General features: G+C 35.5%; 1 protein-coding gene, 2 long non-coding RNA genes and 1 pseudogene across 4 annotated transcripts; 2 read left to right on the plus strand and 2 right to left on the minus strand.

Annotated features, from left to right (window-relative positions):
- The first annotated feature begins 3,507 nt into the window (after positions 1-3,507).
- LOC113361708 lies at positions 3,508-5,350 on the plus strand. The gene is made up of 3 exons (XR_003365277.1): positions 3,508-3,708; positions 4,071-4,187; positions 5,064-5,350. It is a non-coding gene; the product is annotated as an uncharacterized LOC113361708 (long non-coding RNA).
- Positions 5,351-9,971: 4,621 nt separating this feature from the next.
- LOC113357651 (auxin response factor 5-like) lies at positions 9,972-15,577 on the plus strand. Of its 2 annotated transcripts, XM_026601094.1 has the most exons (15): positions 9,972-10,467; positions 10,724-10,832; positions 11,053-11,165; positions 11,524-11,622; positions 11,727-11,783; positions 11,872-12,024; positions 12,130-12,214; positions 12,329-12,419; positions 12,522-12,686; positions 12,765-12,887; positions 12,975-13,050; positions 13,152-13,287; positions 13,370-14,661; positions 14,742-14,932; positions 15,051-15,577. In XM_026601094.1, exons 2-15 carry the CDS (start codon positions 10,763-10,765, stop codon positions 15,151-15,153), a joined length of 2,754 nt encoding a protein of 917 aa, XP_026456879.1. In that variant the 5' UTR covers positions 9,972-10,467; positions 10,724-10,762; the 3' UTR covers positions 15,154-15,577. The 2 variants fall into 2 exon arrangements, with proteins under 2 accessions (XP_026456879.1, XP_026456878.1); XM_026601093.1 differs by lacking the exon at positions 9,972-10,467 and having other exon boundaries at positions 10,504-10,832.
- A 150-nt stretch (positions 15,578-15,727) lies between these two features.
- LOC113357652 lies at positions 15,728-17,447 on the minus strand (annotated as a pseudogene).
- Positions 17,448-17,972: 525 nt separating this feature from the next.
- Positions 17,973-19,946, minus strand: LOC113357653. Its single transcript, XR_003363764.1, has 3 exons — positions 19,816-19,946; positions 19,655-19,720; positions 17,973-18,375 (listed from the first exon to the last, which is right to left on the minus strand). It is a non-coding gene; the product is annotated as an uncharacterized LOC113357653 (long non-coding RNA).
- Between the last annotated feature and the right edge of the window lie 5,951 nt (positions 19,947-25,897).

The following is a 25,897-nucleotide window of genomic DNA, read 5'->3' on the forward strand; positions in this document are numbered from 1 at the left end:
TTCTTTTTCATCGTGTTTACTTTGTGATGCTCTGGTGGTGGTGGCAATGGTTGAGATTGTGGGTTCCCTACCAAAAAGTGGTTTAGTTTTCCTTGAACTATCATTCTCAGAATAATTCTTTTTACATTTCTGCAATCATTTGTAGTATGTCCATGAAAACGATGATAAGAACAGAATTCATGACTTCTGTGGTTTGGAGGTGGTTCTGTTCCCATGTTCCATGGTGTTGGTATATTCTCCATCAAAATTATATCTTCCCATATTTTCTCCACACTTGCATTTAGAGGTGGCATCTTGATTTCTTCCCATACCACCTTGTGACCTCCTTGTCCTCTATTATAATTTTGTCTTTGACCTCCATAAGTTTCTTGCGGCTGATCGAGTCTTTGAATTTTGTTATTTCCACCACGATTGTAGAAATTTCTTTCTCTTTCATACTCCTCTTGATCTCGACTTCCCATAGCCACCAGTTTATGTTGATTGTTGTCCGTCACCTTTTCTTGTTATACTTGCGAAGTGCTCGCCACTGAGTTTATTAGTTTGGATAATAAGCTTGCATTCGCTGTTTGTGAACTGGTATTCGCAACCGGATATGATTCCATTTCATTTTGCCTTTCCTCTAGAGCAATATATTCTTCCTGAAGTTCTTTCAATTCAGTCATTGTGATTGTATTCTTGACTCTGAAAATTTGGATATACAATAGGTTGGTTGCAAACATAGCATTGATAAATGATAAGATAAGATATCTCTCATCTACACGGCCAGCCATTTCGCTGCACATAGTCCTCCATATTTTAGTTAGGTGCTTCAAACTTTCGCCAATCCTTTGTTTTAATCCAAACACGTCTTCAATACCAGGTCGAGAAGAATTATTACTTATATATGCCCCTAGGAATCTAGTCTGCAAATGATTAAAGGATGTTATTTTATTCTTTGTTAGACCTTCAAACCGTTTTAACGCCTCCCCTATTAAGCTGGATGCGAAATAGTTGCATAATACGGCATCATGATTTTCCCATTGCAACATGCATCTCACATAGGCTTTAATGTGTTGAATTGCACAAGTTGTTCCATCAAAAATGCTGGTTAATGCGGGAAAATTGCATTTCGGTGGTATTCCTCCTAGTTGTACTTCCCTTGTAAATGGAGTTTTCGCAGCTTCTTCTATAGCTTCATCTAATTGTCTTCTGCCTACTTCTCCTCTATTATTTAGCATTCCTCTCATTTCTTCTAATTCTTTTAAGATTGGTTTATTTACACCTGAATTTTGGTCCATTGGTCTTTTTGATTTCGCCTCCCTTCTTCTGCGTTCATATCTTTCTTCTCTCGCGAAATTTTGCATTTCTTCTTCATCATATTCATCTCGTCTTCTTCTGCGATTCTCTTCGTCATCTCTATCTTGAATTCGCATATGATGATGTCTATCATTTTCCCCTTCATGATTTTGTTCATTTCTTATTAATTTCATTCGCTGTCTTTCAGCCATCCTCTGTACTCTATCATACTCTTCATTGATATTACCGTTATTCCGGTTTTGTGTACGCATTCTTTCTCGATTGTCATGATTTTTATGGCGAATTGTCTCCTGAAGCTCTTGTTCTTCCATTTCCGCTCTCAATGTTTCACGTTCGCAAATTAAACGTGCTTGTTCAGAATAATGTCTTTCAATTTCTTCTTCAATCGTTTGTTGGTTTCTTTGAGCTTCTCTCTCATGTAAAATTCTCCTTCCTTCCTCTCGATTCCCTTCGCCATCTTGATTATTTCGTCCCTGACGTTGTCCATTCTCTTGATTTCTATCATTTTGCCCTATCATCAAAAGTTTCATTTTGTGGAATGTAACGATAATCAGTTCTTTCTCTATTTTCGCGATGTTCTTCATTAGGATTTGATATTTCTTCTTGAAAATTATTTCCGGCATTAATTGTGGGTGAGTTTCGCCTCATCTCTCTTCTAGTCGATCTTGAATATGATTTTGTAATACTTCTTGATCTTCTACTCTGTAGTCTCATATTTTCCATCCTCAATTCATGATTTTGCCTTGTTAGATTCGCACGTTCTTCTGCCTCAGCTCTTCTTTCTTCATGTATTCTTCGTCTCAACATTTCTGACGCTCCAATTTCCTCATCTCCATGAATTATTCCTTCATCTGCTTCTTGATTTCTCTCTACCTGTCTATGGTTTCTGGTTTGCTGCTCTTCTTCTACTTCTTCTGTTGAATTTGATTGCCAAGTGTGTATACTCACCCTATCATAATCTGTATTCCTTCCTTGTATTAGTGTTTGTTGAACTGGTGGTTGAATTTGGTTTTCTCCATTATTTCGCATTCTAGTAGATTCTCCCATTTCACTTCTTTCCCTTCCAGCAATTCTCTCGCTTCTTCTAACAATAGTTGGTTGTTCTGATGTATTTCTTCTTCTAGCCAGTTCTTCAATGTTAACGAATTACAAGAGATTATGTAAAATTCTTAACCAACTACTCCAAATCTTCACAAATCTCAATATTAATCTTCAATTTTTTCTAGAATAATCTTCAATCTTTCCATGTTTCTAGCGCCATTATGTAGTTGCAGGAAATCCTACACTACACCCCTCACAAGATTTCATTAACATTCAACTCATTTTAGATTAAAAATCTTAATTTTATTGATGAATCTTTGAACAATCTTACAAGAAAAGATAGAGGAATCAAGAATAACCACTACTCTAGATTTTCTCTCTCCTATTTACTTGCTTCTCACTCAGAAAAGATCTCTCTCTCTCTCTCCTTTACAACGGAACGGCTATTTATAGGGAATTACATAGTGAATGACAGCTAATATGTCCTTTATTTTCGGATATGGATTTCGACATTCTCGCGACCTTACAAATGTTAATCTCGCAAACTCTCTAATTTTCGCAGGACCGTCACATTTTTCTCATGATTTAGTTGACGTCATTTATTATGTCATTTCTGAAATTACTCTGCGACGCTGTTGTATTGTGTTGCTGATAATTTCGCTAAGGCATTATTGCTGCGAGATTCTGATCCTACATCTTTGGTGTCTGCTGCTTACTTACAACGACGTCGAAGTGAACTTATTAACATTAGTAAAATCAATGCACACAAATGTATTCCACCTTTATAAAGGCGGTTATAATCAAGGGATACTGCCGAATTACTATGCACGTCGACAACTCATGACAAGCTGTGTTAATAGTAATGCTTTTATGATGCAAAGTTAAGAAGTCTCATAGTGCAGCGGGAATTAAGTGTTTGACCCTCTCCTCACTCTATCTTACTCTCTTGACCTTGGGCTTGAGAAGAGTTTCCAATTTTCGATCCCACTTAAAAGAGAGGGTCAAAACAGAAAATGTCAGGGTCATCGAAATAAATTCATTTGTTGACGTCATTTAAACAAAATAAAATATTCCCAAAGTAGCTCTTTTCCCGTTTTTCATTTGTGAGAAGATGCTAAAACAGAGATGGAGATGGATCGAGAGAGAGAGAGATATTGAGAAGTACTGATCGAGAGAGAGAAAATGAGAGAATGGTTACAAATTTGATTTTGAGTTTTCTGCTTTCGATCTAAATTGATTAAAAGGATATAAACAATAGATTTGTAAGATTAGATCCAGCTTGCAGATTCATTTAATGATCTTATCAATTTTAGACTGCTAAAGTTGCTCCTGATGGTGATGATTTTGATTCGTATTATACTCGTGTTTAAGGTAATTTTTAAAATATTTGCTTAATTTATTATGAAATTTAAGTGATTTTTCAATTATAAGCGCATTTGTCATCACATTTTGGTATATGAAACTTGTTTATGTATGTATTTAGGGTTCGATTAAACTATTGGATCTCCATCATCACCTTCGAATATGATATCAATAACGTATTCTCTAATTCGTGATTTTGGGTTTGGTACTTATGAAGATAAGATTTAAAAATCTTACAATTGTTGCAATTCACTTTACTAATTGTCATGTTTTGAATTTGGGTGACTCAGCCTCCAATTGTTGTTTCAATTATTTTAGAAAAGTATTTTGATGAATGTATACTAATTTTGATTTTGATGGTTGTTCACAAGGTGTTTGTAGGTGTAGAGACTATCCAAGAAACTAAGGAGATAATTAACGAAATGAAAGAAAATGACCCGATGCGGCTACTGAATCTAGAGGTTCTAAGGATAGTGTGTCGTATCCAGGTATTGTTCATGATTTTCTTTTATCTTTCGTGGTCGTCGCTTTCATATCTAGAGATGTTAGCCAGTTCGAATTGTTTTTGTTGTGGATTTGTGATAATGAGGTGATGAAGATGTAAAATGTGGTGATTGTTGTTGCTGAGATTAATTAGATTATTGAAGCAATTGTGGTGATTGTGAAACTTTCTGAAGGTATACATGATTTTCATTCTGTGAAGACTTTAATCACACCTTTTTTTTTTGTGTATATACTATTCGCACAACTAATTTTTTGCAGAACATATAGACATATCAACATAAACATGCATACAAAGATATGATCTTAAACATGCATATCAACTATTTGCCATACCTCATGATTTGACGCATCCATGTCTTTCAGTAATTGAAGACATAAGCAGAGAATTTTCTTTAAAGTACTTCCATTATCGACTAAAATTAACTAAAATTTTTCTGTGAAGACATTAATCACTCAATTTTCTAGGAGATTAAAGGAGTGGGAGAATGTTCTTGGTGATGTTGGACAACAGTTTCTAGTAGGAGTCAATGTAGTTCGTGCATCTGTAGATAAGAATTGCATCTACACCGGTTATCCATATCCAATCGTAAAGAGTGCTCCTTACCGTTACACTGTTAAGGTTTTTTTCCTGTCGAGGTAGTATGCACAGTTTTTTTCCTGTGGAGGAAATATACACACTTCTTACTGTGGAGGATATATACACAATTCTGAAGTTACTTTGTATCTTCTTTTTTGATTTTTTGTTGTTTTTGTTTATAGTGTGCTTCGTTCGCCACAAGAACTTGTAAATGGAGATTTTTTTTTTTGGCTCATGTTTTTTAGAATGTTAGTAACTGATGAGTCCTTTTTATTTTTTGTAGGTACAGTACACATACTGTATACGTTTACATTGATCCTAGTTTTACAACTGAGTGTTATCGTAATGCCTATTCACATCCAATTGCTCTTATTCCCGATGTCAAGAAACCGAATGAAGTTAATGAAAGCACTAAGGTCAACGCTCCTTCTGTTATTAAAGGACTTGGAAGACAAAAAAAATTAGGTATATACCTCGTTCTGAGAAGCCAAGGAATAAACGGATGCATGGTAGCTGTAAAAAGCCAACTTTTCACAACAAGAGATATCCAGATCCTCCTGGTGAAGCTCCAATCACAACTGGTAGAAGAAGAGGACATGGATTGGGAAAATACTCTGGCTTATAAGTGAATTTTTTAGTTTGAACTACATTTGTATATAGTTTTTTTATTTTTTCTGAGATGTTAAATTTAACTTTTTACACATTTTGTTTTTCTTTTCATGTTACTTTTTTGTTTACTTCAGAAGGAATATTTTTTTTTTTAGAGTGGATTGGTTTTTATGTCAAGGTACTATGTGAAGAAATTATTCATAGAATTTTTATGTGTAGGGATCATGCACAAATTTATTCTTCTATGTTTATTTTTGAATAGTTATCGAAGAAACTATTGGGATCAAAAATAAAAATTGAACGTAACATCTTAAACAAACTTGAAATGTATCTACAACTCTTTTTAAAATCAACTCTTTTTAACTTGCTTATATTATGTGCAGAAATTTACTCCGTGAAGAATTTATCCACACTTTTTATTCTTTGCAGTAACTATTCACACATTTGTTTCTCTGCCGATCTTTCACATATCAACATGAAATTTTACACAAATCTACATGAGCTAAAGCACATGTATCTGCACAACAAGTACCAATTAAACAACAAGTACAAATTACCTAAAATTCATTCTGTGAAGATATTACTCACACCAGTTTTCTGTGTAGATAATATTCACACAACTATTTTTCGCACATTTTCAAGTACAAATTATCTAAAATTCATTCTTTGAGTATATTACTCACATATTCTAGTTGTGAATATTTCTGCTGCTCGCCAGTGGTACTTTTAGCTGGTAGATGAATGAACTAAAATTTCTCATCATGAAGATTGAACGAAAATAATATCTCCATCTCTTCATTAACAGTATTACACTTCACAACAACAACAACTACTACTACTACCACCCTGAAAGTTGAGTGCACGTGTGTGAAATCTGCGTGTTCTATTTGTGTATCCAATTCCAATGGTTCCCTTTGCACAGACACACTAAACTAACCAAATAAATTTGTGACGTCGAGTCTCCATGATCAGCTGCTGCAACTTATATTTGCTACCGTCTAGAGTTTACTGCCTCTTTGATATTGAAACTTCACAATGCTGCATATCTGAGATGAAAATCGATGAGGAGTTAACAATTTAACCTCGGTTGTAAGCAACATTATCTCAACCATCATAGAAGTTGGAGCTAGAAGAAGTCTCGAGTGAAGATTATTGTTACAGCCTTGACGAAAATTCACCATAATCTCCTTGCTCATATGCATCGGTGTCCTGCATTCCAGTTTCCAAACCTACAATGAGTAACAAACTTAAGTTTACCAACTGTGATGATATACACAACTGAAAACCGTGAAGATGTTCAAAAAATATACACATTTTGAAAATTCATTCTGTGAAGATATTACTCACACCATATTTTTGTGTAGATACTATTCACACAATTTTTTTTGCACATTTTCAAGTACAAATAAACTAAAATTCATTTTGTGAAGATATTACTCACATATCCTAATTGTGAATATTTCTGTTGCTCGCCAGTGGTACTTTTAGCTAGTAGTAATATCTTGAAAATGTGCGAAAAATATACTATCCTCAACTTGAAAATGTGCGAAAAATATACAACTCGAAACCGTGCAGGAAATATTCACAACTAGAATATGTGTAGGTAATCAACACCTGCACTCATATAAACGTACAAATTCTTCAAACCATAAAACTAAGTATGAAGATTTTCTCCAATTTAGAATTGTTCATCATATGCATTCTCTGGATGCAACTTTTTATGAGTGCAAACAGTACAACGGAGTTAATGGGATTTTTTTTTTTTTTTGGAAAACTACTTGTTCAAGGTTATGATATAACAACTTAACATCAAACAGTACATGGTCGAGTCACACAACATATACGGGCAGGGATGTATTACTGAGTTTTTTATTTTTATTAGATAACTACATAACAAACTCGATGCAAATCAAGCATTACTAACAGTCGTTTTATATGGCCTAGATGCAGATGAAGCTACAAAAACAAATACAAACATTTTACTTTTATGACTAACAATAAGAACAAGCTTAACTCATCTTTGGATATATCCACAATTCATTATGTGAAGGATTTATCCACAGTTAATTCTGTGCAGGAAGCATCCACAAGTTTGAGTTGTGAAGAAAAAATCCACAAAAAGAGAAAACAAGAGCATTTTAGTATATTCTTTTTGTTAAATGTTCTCTAACGTGTAATTATTCATCATCTAATCAACTTTGTTGCTAGTACCATTCAAGATTTCTTCCTTTTTTGATCTAGATTCAAATACTCATAAAGAAACAAGTACAACTTCAATATGTGCATAAAATATACTAATTAAATGATTATACTTCCGGATAGGTATTACTTCCGCGATTTCTTCATCATTTGGTTTATTTCTCTACATATTTTTTTGTTACCAATTAAATGTAAATGAGCTTATTTCTTCAGTTGATTCTTATATTGCAAAATAAAATCATGATACTAAATGTAAGATAGTTTTAGTATCAGTTATCCTATACATGATACAAAACATAGAAAAACTTCATGTGCAGGGGATATTCACACATTTTTGTATGAAAATCGAGATGCAAAATTCATGTGCATAAAAAAATCCTTGACTTCAAAATGTGCGAAAAATATACACAACTGGAAACCGCGGAGGGAATACTCACAACTAGAATATATGTAGGAAATCTTCACAATCATTATTCTTTGCAGCACATGAACAATCATCCAACACTCGATCTGTGGAGAAAATATGCACGACTCGATTTTGTGGAGGAAATATGCACGAAATCTAGTATAGCGGCAAAGTACAGTTGTATACCATGGGAATCTAGTATAACAATAAAAATAAGACATTAATAATACAATAAAGATAAAAAGAAAGAAAGAAAGGGAAGAAATTTTAGTACTACCTTTACTAACTGATTAAGGGTAAACCAATTGCTAGTTAATACCCTTGCAAAAATTTCATCCGTATGATTCTTGTTCAGCTTGATATTCCTGTCCACAAGAAGGTCAATTTCATATACAAAGATAAGCTCATACAAGATTGCTCCAAAATACAAGATAATGAAAGTGAACTATCAAGGAAAACTAAGAAAACACGTACGAATCAAAACTTACAAGTTTGTAAAGCACGTCCAATTCTATGGATTCAAGACGAGATCGCTCCAAATTTAAGACAGTAGAAGAAGAAAATATCCTACAGAAATCCTTAAATCTCGACGCCATAAAATTAGTGCTTGATGTTGAAGAACCTAAAAAAGAAGAGAAAACAAAATCATTTAGTACCTTATTCTTCATCTACTTCCATTTTTGTGTAGGTTATATTCACAACTATTGTGCAGGATATATTCACACATTTGATTTTTGCTTAAAAATACCTAAAATTTAGTTTTCATGCGGGAAGAATCAACAAGAAGAGAAAACAAAAGCTTTTATACCTTCTTCTTCATCTGCTTCCATTTTTTTGCTCTTACATCTCTTAGATTTCTTATTATTTGATGCTTCTAGCTAAATTGTAGTCCTTGTAGAAGATATCCACAAATACAATGAATTGTGTACAAATCAACAGATCTTATACCGTTTATTGCTTGTTTTTTTACTTGATCCTCGGTTTGTTCCTCATCTGATTATGTATTTTCTGAATCAGATTCAATTTCGACTTCAATTTCTTTGCTAATCATTTTAGATTTGTTGTTACAAGGTTCTAATTGAGATTTTTCACCATTTTTTTCTTTTGATTTCGTTTTCCACTGATTTATTGTTTGTTGTTTATCAATTATTTTGACGGTGACGATGAAGATTATGATGAAGACTACAGAAGAATTATGATGAAGACTACAGAAGAATAAAAGGATGTCTTGTTTCACAAAAGAATGAATACATTGATTTAGATTTCTATCGATATTGACGATGAAGATTATGATGACGATTACTGGAGAGTCGTAGAATGATTTGTTTTTACAGAAAAATCATAGAATGGTTTGGTTTATAAAAAAAGTTCTGAGAATGATTTTGTTTTTGACAGTGAGTAGTTACGAAGGAAGAAATGGGGACAACATACAATAATTTTTTATTAGAGGATATTTTGATAATCTGATTTTTCAATATATGCTGGGTCTTATAATTTACTTACTTATTTGTATGGTCCTAGGGTCATAAGAGTAAGACCCATAATATATAGGGTCATAAGAATAATTTATTCGATCGCGCACCTAAAAATATAAGATCATCTTCACTGACTCACGGTCAGCAGTTTTAATGGGATATTAAACTCGACTCGACCAAAACAATTACTATCATCGAAATGCAGCACAACAAACAAAGTTTTTTTCGTACCGCTTCAGACTGCCTCGAAATAAACGTGCTAAAGTGCGCCAATTCACCAAATGGACATTCCCATCCATCACTTCACACATTTCACACTCAACCTCTATCCTCTCACTAGGCAAGCCAGACCCTCTCTCTCTAATATACTACTTCATAGTTTATGCTTTTTTATTATCTCATAAATAAATTAATTAAATTCAGTCTTCTTTCCATGATTTCATCGTCTGTTCTCTGTCTCTAGTCGTTGAAAGCTGCAATGGACTACTTGGTGAGACTTTCTCTACAAAAGAAAAACACAGTGAGAGGGAGTAGGGTACAGATTTGAACAAGTGGTGTTGGTTTATAGGATAATAATAAAAAATAAATAATACGGCACACTTTCCATTTTCATGCTAAAAGATAAAAAAAAATGAAGCTAGCTTTCTCAGTTAGATACATAGATAGATGGAGTGAAGTAAGAAACTAAGAACAGAGAGAAAGAGAAGGAAAAGAAAAAGTCGGTTTCTTTTTCATTTTTACTCCTGGCTCGGAAGTGTGTACAGTGGGCAAGAAGAAAGAACATGAAAAAGAAGAAATACACTCTATAATTCGACTACTCAATAACTTTTGATCTCGCGTGTTATAGAAAAAGGCCCACTTCAGATTTGTCCAGTACTTTTTCTTTCTTTTTCTTGACCTTTTGCAGATTTTGGTTCTGGAGTTTTGGATTATGTGGCGAATTTAAGTAGAATTTGTAACAAAAGTTAAATGCTCGATAGATTTCCTGATATGGGTTGGTGAGTGACTGAGCCTTTTGCTTTGTTCAGCGCCTAAACAAAATTTTGAAAAAGAAATATGGCTTTTTTGTTTTCCTTGGTATTTTTCATGGAGCTCTGCTGTAAATAACAAATGAGATGTAATGAGATGCTCTTAGTTTCAATCATGGTGTTTTTAAGTGTGGGTTTTTGGGATATTTGAAGATGGGTTTATCATCTGTTGTTTTTTAGATGTATTTTTGTTATTGATCACATGGGTTCGGTTATTGAAGAGAAGATTAAGACAACATCGGCAGCAACAGCTGGGTTGATTAATATGGCTGCACAACCTACTAACACTCTGCTAGAAGAGATGAAGGCTTTGAAAGAATTTCAAGATCAGTCTGGTTAGTTCTGTTTTGTTGATTCTGCAGCTTCTTCTTTTTTTAAGACTTAATGCAACTTGGCCAAAAAGAAGATAGTCTAGTAGTTAATACTACAAGACCTTCCTTTTGGTTGAGGAGTAAAACCAAAGACCCTCCTTTTGAATATGCAAAGAGCATTCCTTTTGGGTTTTATATTCTTCTGCATGTTCATCTTCTTTTGGTTTTGGTTATTGGATTTCAGAGGCAAAGAAGAGTATAAATTCAGAGTTATGGCATGCTTGTGCTGGGCCACTGGTTTCATTACCTCAAACTGGAAGTCTCGTACTCTACTTCCCTCAAGGTCATAGTGAGCAGGTCTGTTATAAGCTAACCTTCTACAGTTCATTCTTTCTTGAGGATGTTGTGCATTAATGATATTTCAACTTTTTCTATTTTGACTTGGGATGTTTAACAAGTTGTTTTAAATTTCTTTTAAAGTTTTTTTTTTGGGTGTGTTTTCTGGGTAATATCTGAAGATGGCTAAATGTTACTAATCCAAGAGGGATAGTAGTAGAGAGACAGACAGTAGAAACTTTTAAATCCCGCTACTTACATGCTTACCCGGATCCATGTGCTGCATTAATAACGTACATTGCTTTCCCAGAACATGAAATCTCAATTGATGGTGAGTGGTGATTTTTGTGCTTATAATTAAGTTTGGTAGTTTTTCCAGGTAGCGGTTTCAACGAAAAGAGCAGCGACATCACAGATACCGAATTACCCAGGCCTCCCATCTCAGTTGACGTGTCAAGTTCACAATGTCACACTACATGTATGGTGTTGTAATGGGAGGTTCTTTAATTTGTTGTTGGGTTATTCATTGTAACAGTTGTTTGCTCTTTACTATCACTGATGAATTGCATTTTGGTCTTTCAGTGTGATAAAGAAACAGATGAGATTTTTGCGCAAATGACTCTTCAGCCGGTGAATTCTGTATGTTTATTTCACTCTTTGACTTGGATAATATAGTACGATTTTTCTCAGTTGCTTATTCATGACTGGAAAATCTTCTGTTATTTAGGAAAAGGATGTGTTTCCATTTCCCGATTTTGGAGTAAAAATCAACAAGCATCCAACGGAGTTCTTCTGCAAGACACTAACAGCAAGTGATACAAGCACACATGGTGGTTTTTCAGTGCCCCGTAGGGCAGCAGAAAAGCTGTTTCCTCCATTGGTAAGGTTTGACGATGTGAACCAGAAAAATTTACAAGCTTCACTCGAGAGACTGATGGTGCAGTTAAATTTTGTAAATGATTCTTATTCTGTTGACTTATTATAGGATTATTCAATGCAACCCCCAACTCAGGAGCTTATAGTGCACGATTTGCATGATAATTCGTGGACGTTTCGTCACATATATCGCGGTGAGTACCATTTCGCTATATCTTTAGTTCAGTATAGTGAAGGTGATACTTCAAAGAAAAGGGGTCACTTTGGGTGCTGTCCTCTTTGTCTCAAAAAAGTTATTTGTCCTATAGGGCAGCCAAAGCGACACCTTCTCACAACTGGATGGAGTGTCTTTGTGGGTTCAAAAAGACTAAAAGCCGGTGATGCTGTTCTGTTTATTAGGTAAGCTTATTAAAAGTATGATCAAGTTTAACCTTTTTGAAACTAATATGATCATAGCTTGGTAAAGATCTTGTCTTAACTAAAGAAATACTTTGTTAAAAGGGATGAGAGGTCACAATTAATGGTGGGTGTGAGGCGTGCAAATCATCAACAAACAAATTTGCCATCATCTGTACTCTCTGCTGATAGCATGCATTTTGGAGTTCTCGCTGCTGCAGCTCATGCTGCAGCTAATCGAAGCCCATTCACCATATTCTACAATCCGAGGTTGGAGTTTCCTCCTTTTTTGTTCATTATTTATGTGTATGTGTATTTCTGAACTATGTTACTTCTCTGCTTGTGTAGGGCATGCCCTTCAGAATTTGTCATTCCATTGACCAGATTCCAAAAGGCCTTATATGGCACACAGGTTTCTATTGGAATGAGATTTGGTATGATGCTTGAAACCGAGGAGTCTGGTAAGCGCAGGTATTTCCCTTTACCAAAGCTTATTTCATCTATATTTTTAGAGTCCTGATTCATGATGTTGAACCAAATTTATCATCCTATTTCCAGGTACATGGGCACAGTTGTAGGTATTAGTGACTTGGATCATTTAAGATGGCCTAATTCTAAATGGTGTAATCTTCAGGTAAATGAAGGTGTCTTTGGCATTCTCAACGCTTTGCCTATACCAAGGGCTTTGGTATCTTTTTCACAGTGTTAGCTAATTATTCTTTTTCTCATAACCAGGTGGAATGGGATGAAGCTGGATGTGGTGATAAGCAGAATAGGGTTAGCTTATGGGACATAGAGACTCCTGAAAGCCTTTTCATTTTTCCGTCCCTGACTTCAAATCTCAAACGACCAGTACACTCTGGATTTGGAGGTATTCTTTTCTTGAACATATACTGTTCTGGAAATTTGTACTACGATTTTGTGAGACCCCTAACATGTGACCTCACATGCAGAGAATGACTGGGGAAATCTGTTCAAGAGACCTTTTGCTCGTGGCCCTGAAAACGGAACTGGTGCTTTCTCGTACTCCTCGTTTCCCAGTCTCCTGAAACCCCCAGCTGCTGGCCCCATCGGAGCCATGTCTGCGGGATACCTTCCACCTTGTGTTACTAGAGGAACTCCTCTGCTAGTGGGAGAATCATCTGTAAAACCTTTTGCTTCCCAGAAATCTCAGTTTCTTTCAATAGATGGCACTTCACTTCAAAATCATAATTCTTGTCAGAACATCCTTGATGTGCCTCAGATTTTGAAATCAAATTTGTTACCACAAACACATGCACGTGAAAATATCAATCCTCCTTTCAAAGTTGAAAGTCAATCGTCGCCCAAACCACAAAGTGAGAAACCAGAAACACGGCCTGTGGTGGTATCAGATCAGCTGAATCAGCCGGCTTCCTCCTCCAAATGCACTGAAGACAAGTTGGATGGGTCTATGAATTCTCATACCCTCGTAAATCAAATGTTACATCCTAACCAAGGCATGTTATTGCCGCAAACAAGTCAACAATTGGAGCCGAATACGCTCCTTCAACATCAGATTGATACCCTCCCTTTTGATGCAAGTAATGCAACTGGCTTACTTCCGTATCCAATGAACCTCTCATCATCTCAGTACTTGGATAATGATGATTGGATGTTGCACTCCGGTCAGTCTCTTGCAGGAATTCTTAGATCACCAGCACTACCATCCGGATGTGGTTTAGAAGACCTCCCAATGCTGTATTCAGAAATGGGTAATGTAGCAGCAACTTCATTGGGTCAAGAAACTTGGGCTTCTCAGCTGAACTATTTAAGATACTTATCTCAAGAACAAGAACTCACCCCATGCCTTCAGAGACTTCCAACTACTCTTCAGGGTTTCTCAAATTCAGGTGTTGGACTCAAAGACCTCTCTGAGGATAGCAAGAATCAATGTGAGATTTATAGTGTTCATTTTGAATCAAGCAATGGAGGAAGCACTATTATAGATCCTTCTGTGTCGAGCACCGCCTTCGACGGAATTGGCTCACTGGGGATTGAAGGGTTCCAGAGTTCTAATTGCTTAGTTGGTAACTTTAGTTCAAACCAAGATGTTCAGTCTCAGATTACCACAGCAAGCATGGTAGATTCTCAAGCCTTCTCTCTCCAAGAACTTCAGGACAATTCAGGAGGTACGTCATCCAGCAATATAGATCTCGATGACACTGGCCTCTTACAGAATGGCTCATGGCAGCAAATATCCCCACCTCTAAGAACGTATACAAAGGTATTGAATTGATATCAGTGTTGCCAGAAAATTATCTGTTAAGTGTGAATACTGATGACATTTGATGTTTTATCTTCCAGGTCCAAAAGGTAGGATCCGTTGGGAGATCAATTGATGTTACAAGGTTTAAGAACTACGATGATCTCAGATCTGCTATAGCTTGCATGTTTGGCCTCGATGGTATGCTTGATGATCCAAGAGGTTCAAGCTGGAAGCTTGTATATGTAGATTACGAAAATGATGTGCTTCTTGTTGGTGATGATCCGTGGGAGTAAGTCTCTTCTAGTACTTGTACTGCCGATTTCTGTTTGAATCTGTAAACAGATTAAATAACACAATTGACAATCAGTTGAACTGATAAAAAGCTATAATTGGGTTCCATTGTGCAGGGAGTTCGTTAGCTGTGTCCGTTGCATCCGAATTTTGTCTCCTTCAGAAGTTCAGCAAATGAGCGAAGACGGATTGAATCTATTAAGTAACACGGTAGTGTAATGTGGAAACTATAAGAGGAGCACGCCTAGGCCCTAGCCAATTTCCTTGACTTGACCAGATTTGCCAAGTAAGAACTAAGAGCCCGTAATTAACCTGTGAGTTGCAATTAATTGCCGTCAAGAATAATAAACCTTCAGCATCTCCAAGTCACTTTTGGATTCAGCTCATGTGTTCATACAGACTTAGCATCGGTCATATAGCTAGGGAAATTGGCTGTCGCCCCTCAAAAGCTCTCATCTCTGTGGTAGATAGTTTAGTTAGTTGACATGTTTGGAATCTATAATATTTGTCATATTGTTGTTACTCTTTGTTTCTTCTACATCATATATATATATATATATAGTGATATTACCGGTATGTAATGGTGATACGTCGACTGTTACAATGGTAATATATATAGGTGAGGTCAGCTAGATGCTTCTCATCTTTATGAAAGTAATTTCTTGCTTTGGTTGATCAGTTTATGGTTATTGAACCCTCAGTAGTCAGTTAGCGAACCGATGAATTTTTTTATCATCGCCAATCTATGCATAAAAGAGTATGGAAGATCTGCAGAAAACATTACTTTACAATGACAACTGGAGGAAAATCAAATTGCTAAATGCGGAACTGAAGGATTTTTAGCCAAGTTGACAACAAACAAAACCTTACAGAAATGTCTTTTACTCTCTTGCTACTTGGTGCCCGGGATTAGTCTACTTACTGGTATTTTACTGGTTCAAACATGAGTCCATATTTGCCTAGGGATAAAACTATGAAACTATCCATCAAACAGAGAACTAAAACAATAAGGGAAAAAAAAAACTCTTCCTTTATAGCACATTCAAGAACACACTAATGCATACCAGATTCCATGCCAGTCCGAGTTTCCTGCAAGCCATGCACTGAGAAAAAAACTGTGGGACTGATCAGACTCTTATTGGTTTCTGTAGAAGAGCTGACAAGTAAACCTTGGGTTTCCCTGCATTGAACTTCTCTCCTACTATCCACTTCAGTTTCTTGTACAGAAATTTATCCATCAACTGTGTGAAAATCCTCTTCTGTTCATTATCTGAACAATAGTAGTTGTCCAACCAGAACAGTCCTCCAACTCGTAAAATTCGGTCGACATCAAACATTAAAAACTCCATTTTCTCAGATCGATTTTCGTTAATTAACCCCTTTGAGATATGAATTACATCAAATACATTATCATAAAATGGAAATCTCTGATCTAAACTTAAAAATAAAGGAAAGAGACCTCTTACAGCTATGAAGTCATTGAATGGTGCGTCTACGTTCAAGGTTGAAGTAACTAGAGTTGCGTTTCTTTCAGCCATTCTTGCAGCTAAATTTCCAGACCCACCTCCTATATCAAGTCCTATCCTAATTCCTCCATTTCCTAAGGCCAAAACATCATCAACAAGAAAATCAATCTTACTGCTGGTTTTACAAATTTTTGCTTGTCATTCCCATTAACCAAATCAAAACAACCAACACAATCTTCAACAATCTTCTTACTATACAAACAACCGAAGTTCTTACAACCAAGTCCACTCCAAGTAACTACATTATTGCTAACAGGTTTCCAAAGTGAAAGTGGAAATGGAAATAGCCCCTCCTTGGTATTCGGCTTCGTCAAACAACGTCTTCTAGGTAATGGCTCGCACCCTCTTAAGATCAAATTCTGTGCAAGACTCCAATCATCTGGACAAACACCACCCACTTGGTAATTCATGAATTGAGATAAGAAACTCATGGATTTTTCACAAGAATGTCCAATTGAAGAAACCATTTCTGCAATCCCAGTTCTGGAATCTTTTCCCAGAGGTAGTGGGTGGAATTGAAGGAAGAGTTTTAACTCGTTGGGTATAGTAGGTTTTGATATGTCTATGTTTCTATAGCCAAGAAGCTCTGTTTCCAATTGAGCAAGTTTCTTTTGAGATGAACTAATTTCTCTAAGAATCAAAGAAACATGTTCAGAAATTAAAGACACTTTGTTCCCAGTGTGGGTTTTGGAGTTGAAGTGAACGCATAGAAGGCAAAAAGATTAGTTGCTAGAACGGAGAACAGCATAATAAAATTTAGAGCTGAAGAACATAGAGAAGCTCTCTTGTGTCTTGCTGTTCCATCTCCAAGTTTTAGAGTTACAGAACCCATGAGAGAGAGAGAAACTGGGAACTGAGATAACCAACGTGATGTTGTGAATTGCCATTTTGAGTTTACACGAGAGTTTTATCTTGTTTTGGTTTGTACCCAACGCTGTGTCAACAAAGCTAGAATGAAATGAAGTAAGATGAAATGGTGTAAATATGAACACGTTGATGGTTGGCCTTGTGATATTGCCCGGCAAGAAAGTTGTCGGTTAGAGTTTTACCATTGACAAGCCTTTGAACATGGATATTAAATCCTTAACACCATTTTTGGTCTGATCATTATTGGAACGTGACGTAGGACCAGTGATTTTGATTTCCCTTTTTTTCTTAACCTTTGTCACTAACAGCCACTTGCGGGTCCATTTAGATTTGAGGACCAGTGACCCATAGGAGAAATTGATCCGTGAGGGATTACTTCAATAACGACGAGGACCTTCACCTAGGGTAAATAGTCTCGACACCACAGTTGCTCCCTATGAACGAAGTGACATGTACAATCTTTTACTTCAAAGTATGGCTAACGAGCCAGATTCAACCTGAGAGAGATGTCAGGAAAGAAAACTTATGATCTAAAATCAGTCCCTAGAAATTATAGTACATGTCTCCACAACAATAGGCAAAATCAAGTTTTTTGCGGGATAATAAGTTATTACCCATCCTAAGGAAAGCATCAAAGCAAAATTGAGAAGACAATAATAAAATTTCTCGGACTATGAAGACGGCGTTCGAACCTCAAGTAACGCCTTGCTTTTGTTCTAGCAAGAGGTCACAATCTGAATCTTAAGTGTATATTGATGAGTTAACAAAACCCTCCATCAAAATTGGAAAAGACTCTACAAAAAAAGAGTACACAAGAGTACCATGGTCCAGTAATATGATGGGTTAACAAAACTCTCCATCAAAATTGGAAAAGACTCTACAAAAAAAGAGTACACAAGAGTACCATGGTCCAGTAATATGCAGCCAAAAAATAACAGTCCACTACTAAGTGTCTCTAGTATTATTTTGATTGATTAAAAACCATCATAGGTGTTCCCACCTATGTCTGCCTTCAATGATGAGCAGGAACCGCCACTTTCTTTTTAGCCTGAGAAATATAAACAATCAAATATGATTAACATTCCTACTTGCAAGGCAGTAGATTACAAATATATCATGTCTCAGTTTTCTACTAAGACAATGCTGAGACACTTCAATAGTAACAAGCTCATCAAGAAAAATGATATGTTATGTAGCAAGTACGATGTAAAGTCAAGTGCTACAACCCTTAACTTTTGAATGGGAAGTTTTTGTTATGGAAAGAACGATGTGAAAGTTCAGCATAAAACGGGTGAACTGCACACAGACGGAAGCATAAAACCAGCTGAATCAATAAAGCAGAGCATGGGTCACAAACAAACTCACGGACCAATGAGGTCTGACTCAACGTAATGCAAGGATTCTGACTTAGAATCCAAGGATACGGAGTACAAGCGTACGAGGCTATAGATCAGTTCCGGTACAAGCCTTCTGAGTTATATAAGACTTCTTGAAACAACTTAGGCCAATGCTTGTCTGCCTTAGATAATCACTGCTCGCTCATTCTTCTGGATTACCCTAGTGAGTTGGCCGAGGACACCTCACACCACTACAATCAGGGGAAATGGTAGCCCTAAGCTACACTCTACTGCATCCTGACTCCTGAAGAGGTAATCCTAGGGAACACATATTCAACTTTTATGTTGATCTAGTTACCAAAGCTACATATTCTTACAGGTTACAGCAAGCAAAAAAGCAGATCGACAAATTCTTTTGGCACATTTTCTAGGTTCACAATTATTAGTTTGCTACTAATCGCATATATCCTCAAGTAACGCAGCCAACAAAGCTGGACCGTTCAAACCATTCATTCTTAAAAGTAGTCTCGAATAAGTTCAGTTAAGGAATCAATAAGAATACATGACATGTGAACAAGAGGATAAACAAGTTTAACTTCACCAATCCACTGAAGAGTGAACATCTACTATAATCAAGACATGGTGTGCAACTTTAAGTGACACAAACTATAATAGCTTACTAAGTCCACAGATAACCAAGTGTACAACAATTTAGAGAAATCTAATTTTAATATGCAAAGAAGAAAGCAGAACATTTTATCAAATCAAAAGACCAGAAGCCTAAAGAAATAAACCCTAGATTTTCCAAATTTCTAAACCAAATAACAAGATCTAAGCGAAATAATTTAACAGCTCAAGCATCAAAAACAAATACAAAAGAGAAATTACTTCACTCAGCAAACAACAGATCTGATGATGAGAAAGTAAAAGTACATCCCCAATAAATAATTTTTCAATGAAAAATATGTGGATTCAAGCTTCAATAAATACCTGAAGATACTTGAGCTTCAAGCTTCCGTAAACAAGACCAGCTGTCAAAGCAGAAGCCCTAGCAACCTGTAAGAAATTTTTAAACAAAGAAGATGAACAAAATTAAAACGGTTTCTCTGAACAAGATCAGAAATCAGAGCAGAAGAAGTTGTGTATATTACCAAGGCAAGACTGCTGGTTCCAGAGTAAGGGCCTAGTGGAAGTGCCATTGGTGAAAAAGAAGAATTAGGGATTTTCTGTCGAGCAAGAGAACGAAGGAGATGGCTAGAAAACACAATGAAACCCAGAGACCTTGATTTGCAAAAAAAGATGAATTTTGTGTGTTTTGATTTAGACTTTTAGTTCGATGTCAAATTACCAAAAGGTCCTCTCTTGTGAACTACGTTATCTGAATCTGACTGGCGATGGGAGCCTTGCAACTTCATAACGTTCGTACATGAGCCCGAGCCCGAGCCCGGTCCAGACGTAACACCAGCAGGCAAAAGTTTTTTTTTTCTTTTTTTTTGAAATGCCATGATTGCTAAAGATATGTACCACTATTATTTTATTTTATTTTTTTGATGCGAAGAATTTTTTTTATTAATTTGGGAAAATTCCAATGTCTGACAACAATTGATGCTCAATGTGTCTAGACGGTTGCTCAAACCAGGTTTGAGTTACACCATTTTTCCTGCTGTATTTGGATAACTTATCAGCAGATTTACTACATAGTCTAGGAATGAAATTACACATCCAATGAGGGATTGTGTTTAACTTATCAATTGCGTCCAACAAGATGTCTTCATTCTTCCAAGCAATCCCTGAAGATGTTTTGTTGATATAGCTCTCTATATTTTTGAGATCAGTTTCAAAAATAACGTGCATATTTTCTAAAGCATTACTCCAGCTGACTGCATCAGAAAAAACAAGACATTCCGCGCTCTCTGAATCTCTTACTCCTTCATAGCATTTTGATTTTCCTCCACACCATTTTCCTGTAGAGTCACGAATGATAAGAGCAATTCCAGTTAGTCCTGTTTTAGATCAAATGAAGCATCACGGTTAATAATATAAAAAGGACTAATTGGTGGTTTCCATAAAGGGGTTATGTTAGTGGCTTGTGGCATTCTATTTTGGTTTACTATATGCCTGTTATTGAGATTATCAATGTAACTGACAAAACTTAGTGCTCTCTTAGCAGTTGCAATTGGAGCTGCCTTCTAATTCTGAAAATTTGCTTCACATCTCTGATTCCAGATCGTCCAAGCGGCTATCATAATATGATTCAAGTTGAATCCATGAGAAGAGGCCTGAGCAGCTTGTTTCAACCAATTTTCAAACGCCTAAGTCACATCAGTCTGGATTGTTGCTAGAACTGCTGCATCTCCAGGTATTTGCATCCATACAGCTCTTGAGAAAGGGCAGAAGAACAAAACGTGCAGAAGAGATTCATCAAATTGCTTGCAAAGTGGGCATAAGCAATTAATGTAACCGCAATTTCTAGAGAGTCGCATTTCTATTGGCAGAATGTCAGAGAGAACTTTCCACCAAAAATGTTTGACTCGAGGCCAAGTATCTATGCTCCAAAAATGCTTCCAACATGTGTTTGAGTTACCAATTTTATGAGAAATCTCTAGATTACCAAGACTATATCATGAAGTTTATTGTATGCAGACTTCAGTGTGAAATTCCCATTTCTTGTAAGGATCCAGACAAGCTTATCTTCCACAACATTAGGGATTCTCATATTGATTATTAGGTTGGTTGTATCTGAATCAAACAAATGATGTAATAAAGGCACATTCCATTGTTTGTTGCCTTGAATGAATAATTATTGTACCCAAATATATTATTCACTGTTTGTATTTTCTTGTCTTGGTATTGGAGGATGATCTAAAACAGTAATCCACACATCAATCTAGATCTTTATTTTTTCCCCATTCCTAGTCTCCACCTGCTGTGAGTCTTTATGAATGAAATTTGTTTCTGAAGACCCCTCCATGCCCATGAACAATTTGTCTTGAGAGTTGCATGAAGTATATGAGTACTAAATATTTGGCTTGCATAGCTCTTACCCATTACTCCTCTGATTTAATGCACATTCTCCAGACAACCCTTACAAGAAGTGCTTGATTTAAATTTTTCAAATCCCTGAAACCTTGACCACCAAAATTTTTATGTAAACCAAGTTTTTTCCATGAAGTAATGCAGATACCATTATGCTCTTGAAAACCCCACCAAAATTTTCGCTGCAGAGTGTCAATCTGTTTAATAATTTCAATCGGTATTTGTAAGCAGCCCATAGAGTAGGATGGAACTATGTTAGTGACAAGTCTTTATCATAAGTGATTTGTTGCACTTTGACATAGACTCACTGTTCCAATTGAAAAGACAGTTTTTAAATCTCTCCACCAATCCATTGAAGCAACTAACCTTGTTCTTTCCAATGACAAGAGGAATTCCTAGGTATCTTTCATTAGAGTTCATCCTAGGTACCTTTAATCTTCGAGTAAGTAACCTGCAAACCTTTGTGGTACATTTGCACTATAATACACACTTGATTTACTAAAGTTCACCATCTGACCAGAAGCAGTTCCAAAATTATCAATTATTTTAAGTAGATTGTTCACATTATGCAGGTCAGCATTAATGAATAACAAACAATCATCGGCGAAGAATAAATGAGATATTGAAGGAGCAAATTATTTGCAAATTAATTGGGCCAAGAATCTTGTGAGATATCACAAAATTGAACAAATTTAACAAATTTTGTGTGTTGACACCAACTTTTATTCTCAGAAAGCAGTTAGCACGTCTTCTGATTGAGCATTTTCATGCAAACCTTAATTTTGATACTTCGGGAAATTCATGATACGCAGCTGCGAGTGAACACTAATTGTCATATCATACCAATACAAAGGGTTCAACTAGGGAACATAGCATAGGAAAATAATCAATAAACCATACACTAATGAGTAATGCAGGCGAGAGTTTACAGAATGTTTGGGATTGTTGCTACATGCACCATTCTGAATAAATATATTGAGTTGATCAATACATGTATGAGTAGAGAGGCCCGGGCACTCATTAATTTTAAATGGCTTAGTCCTTTTCCAATTAAAATGCTAGACCAAGCAGTTGCAGCATCATTGATATTTGTCGCAGAACCTATAACACATCTTTTGCCTCTGATGGAAGTGTTTTTCATCTTGTCAGTAATGGTTTGAAGACTGCTATTGTTGACAGTGTTGTTATTTGCGGCTTCCATTGAATCTCTGAAAGTTTTTCTACTAGGGTTTGGTATTATTGTTGTGATGACTTTTCTACATACCTTTTTTTGTAGGTAGGTTTGTTGCTAAAAAAAGGGTAATGCTAATATTTTGTTTGTTAAAGAAGATGAGAGTATTTTTTGAGTAAATGCTAGGATAAACTGTGTTGACAGTCAACTGCATGAGATCCGAAGAAAATATATGTTTCCTTAAATCATGGGGAAAATTAGGGGGAAGTTTTATTTTCTTAATTATTTGGAAATGGATCGGTTGCTGAGTCAGACCGGTGAACTGGTTTTTCATGTTTTCAAAAAATTGATTTGAGGGATAATGATGATTCTCATAATGAGAAGAACTCAAAGGAGAAATATTGTAATTTTGCAATATAGCAACATGAGATAGAACTGTGTTAGGAAATATAGCCATTGTTGACAATACTGTCTTGAGAATCAAGCATATGCTAAGCACAAAGATCCAATATAGGAAGGAATCCATAGCAAAATTCAGAGGAACCTGCGAAAAGATCAGAAAGCCATATCTGGATAACAAAAAAGATAGAAGTGGTTTAACAAGATCAGAGATCAAAGAGCTAAAAGATACACTAAAATTAAGTACTAAATAAGAAAAAGAGAACTAAGTTATCCTATGAAGAGATTCAAAATACAAAAATTCAATCTAATTCATATAAACAAACTATCAAGAAGTGAGATACGTTAGAAGCTATTCATAACTAAGACATAAAAAAACTCAATCACTATAAAACCATTAAGATCAGCTGAAAAGATTTAAGAAAATGATGAAAATTATTAACTGAGTCGACTCATTAAGGTCGCCCGATTCGCAGAGCCAACTTTCTCCCAGCTATATTTTCATTTTTTTTTTTTGATTTTATGGTGGGTTTGTTTGCAGAATTCACCGTTTCCAGGAATTTATAATTCCATGGGATTATAAATTCTGGGATTCATGTAAATTCCTTGTGTGTTTGGTAACTCAAGTAAAATTCCTAGGATTTATAGAGTTTTTTTGTATTAAAGTCTTTGTACCGTTTGGCATTACCCTCAAATCTTAAAATTGCATATATATGAGATTTAGAGTTAAAAAAAAGTGGGTCCATAAATCCCTTGATAAGTTTCCCAGCAAATTTTAGGAGGGAGGGGTCGGACTCCATATGGAGGATTTGTTGGAAAACTGAATCCCGTAGAAAACATGATTTCAAGGATTCAGACAACCAAACATACAAAGGGAAATGTAATTCTACCAAATCCCCTGAACCCATAAATTCCACCTTTAAAATTCTACATCCAAACCCACTGTTAGTAGAATTCATGTATGTTGTTCATGTACCACTGGAGTATTTGGTGTGTCAAGAAATGGCCAGGATATATTCATTTTGTTTGACTAGCATTTAGGATTTTTCTTCCTCTTCTCGGTTTTATTAAACTTATACGCATTTAACGGTTGATCCTTAATTTTGTCGCCTACTCACCCATAATTAATAGGTCTCTTTGTTTTCCTTATTTTCCCACTTTCACTAACGTTCTGCAACGCTTTCAGATCTTAATCCAGAAGAACCCAACAGTCTCCACTGCAACGATCAAGACGAGGAACCTACATATCTCTAAATATTATTGGTTTTCACCGTGAAAAAACTTTTCTGATATGTCATTAATACATTAATGGGTATTAGGTACTACATATATATAATCTCTTCGGCGACTAGACACCCAATTTTGTCAGTTTGGATTTATCAGCGATCAAATTTGAGATGGATGATGAATTAAAATTGAAGAATATGTTTAAAAATCCGATTGTTTTTCTTTTTTAATTCATAAAATTGGTTAAAAAGACCAAAATCAATAATTTTTGGGTGAAACGGACATGTAAAATTTGATACTGTTTAAATGGACGAAAATGTAAAAATAGCCAGGATGTAAACAGTTTCATCCTACCAATTTTCAAATACTTTTTCTTATTTTTATTTTATATCAGGATGCATCCAGTTTCATCCTCCCTCTTTTTTAAGTTTAAGTCAAGATGAATCCAGTTTCATTCTTTCTATTTTTTTGTGTCCATTTGACCCATACTAATTTTTATTCGTCCATTTGAATCATGTTTTAAAAATATTTGGACAAATGATTCATTTTCTGTTTTTAATTGGGAGGTGAGTTTTGTTATTAGTTTGATCATTGTTGTCAAATTTTTTTTATGTAGGTTACTGTTGAAATGCTTCCGAGAGAAGTGAATCTTCAAACCCACGACTTAGATTCTAATTTCTTTACTTTTGGCGTGACTTTGGTGTTTAATGAAACTGTTTGAGTTCTAACGCGACAAGTTTAACTATTCTGAAATACATTGAAGGTAAAAAAGAAAACAAAAATGTATTGGAAAGTGTTTGTTGGATTGTCTCACTAAGAATTCTTGGAATTCTCTTTATTGGGTTTGCGTGAATTAAAAATTTGAGATGACAGTTGTATTTAGCCGCAGACTATTTTGAACTGCCTTATAGCAATGAAGTCCAGAAACAAATGTAGGTAGCCCTAATTCAGTTCCATTACAATTCTTAAAATAGAGTTTAAAGGGGATTCTCGTTTAAATTGCATTTCTTTTGGCTTTAGAAGATCATATAGTTAGACCTTTAGAAAATACGGTGGGACATTTTGATTTTGCTACATATAAGGTTACGTTAGATAAAATGGCAAATATATCCTCAGGAGCAAATTTGTGGGCATCTAGCATCAACCACGTATGTTTAGATGGCTTTTAATATATTTAGAAAGTTTGGATTTTGTTACTTCTTATGAGTTAGTGTTATATAATGATAGGTAGAGAGGTTTCCTTGTAAGCAGTTGTTTGATAATGTGAAGTACTTTATAAGGTTGGTTAAGTTTTTAGTGTAGGTCATTATTGTTAATATGAAATGTATCCTCCCTCCGTTACATTTTAATAGGTCAGTTTCTTTTTTTGAGAAAATTAAGGAAATTAAGAGAGCTAATTA

Source organism: Papaver somniferum, chromosome 3, assembly GCF_003573695.1.
Source record: "Papaver somniferum cultivar HN1 chromosome 3, ASM357369v1, whole genome shotgun sequence".
NCBI lineage: Eukaryota > Viridiplantae > Streptophyta > Magnoliopsida > Ranunculales > Papaveraceae > Papaver > Papaver somniferum.

What these genes read in the sequence shown, in the direction of transcription:
- LOC113357651 (XM_026601093.1), top strand. Translation starts at nt 10,700, where the DNA reads ATGGGTTCGGTTATTGAAGAGAAGATTAAGACAACATCGGCAGCAACA. An exon ending in GATGCTGTTCTGTTTATTAG is followed by an intron (nt 12,420 to 12,521) that starts GTAAGCTTATTA and finishes CTTTGTTAAAAG; the next exon opens with GGATGAGAGGTCACAATTAA. An exon ending in GAGGAGTCTGGTAAGCGCAG is followed by an intron (nt 12,888 to 12,974) that starts GTATTTCCCTTT and finishes TCCTATTTCCAG; the next exon opens with GTACATGGGCACAGTTGTAG.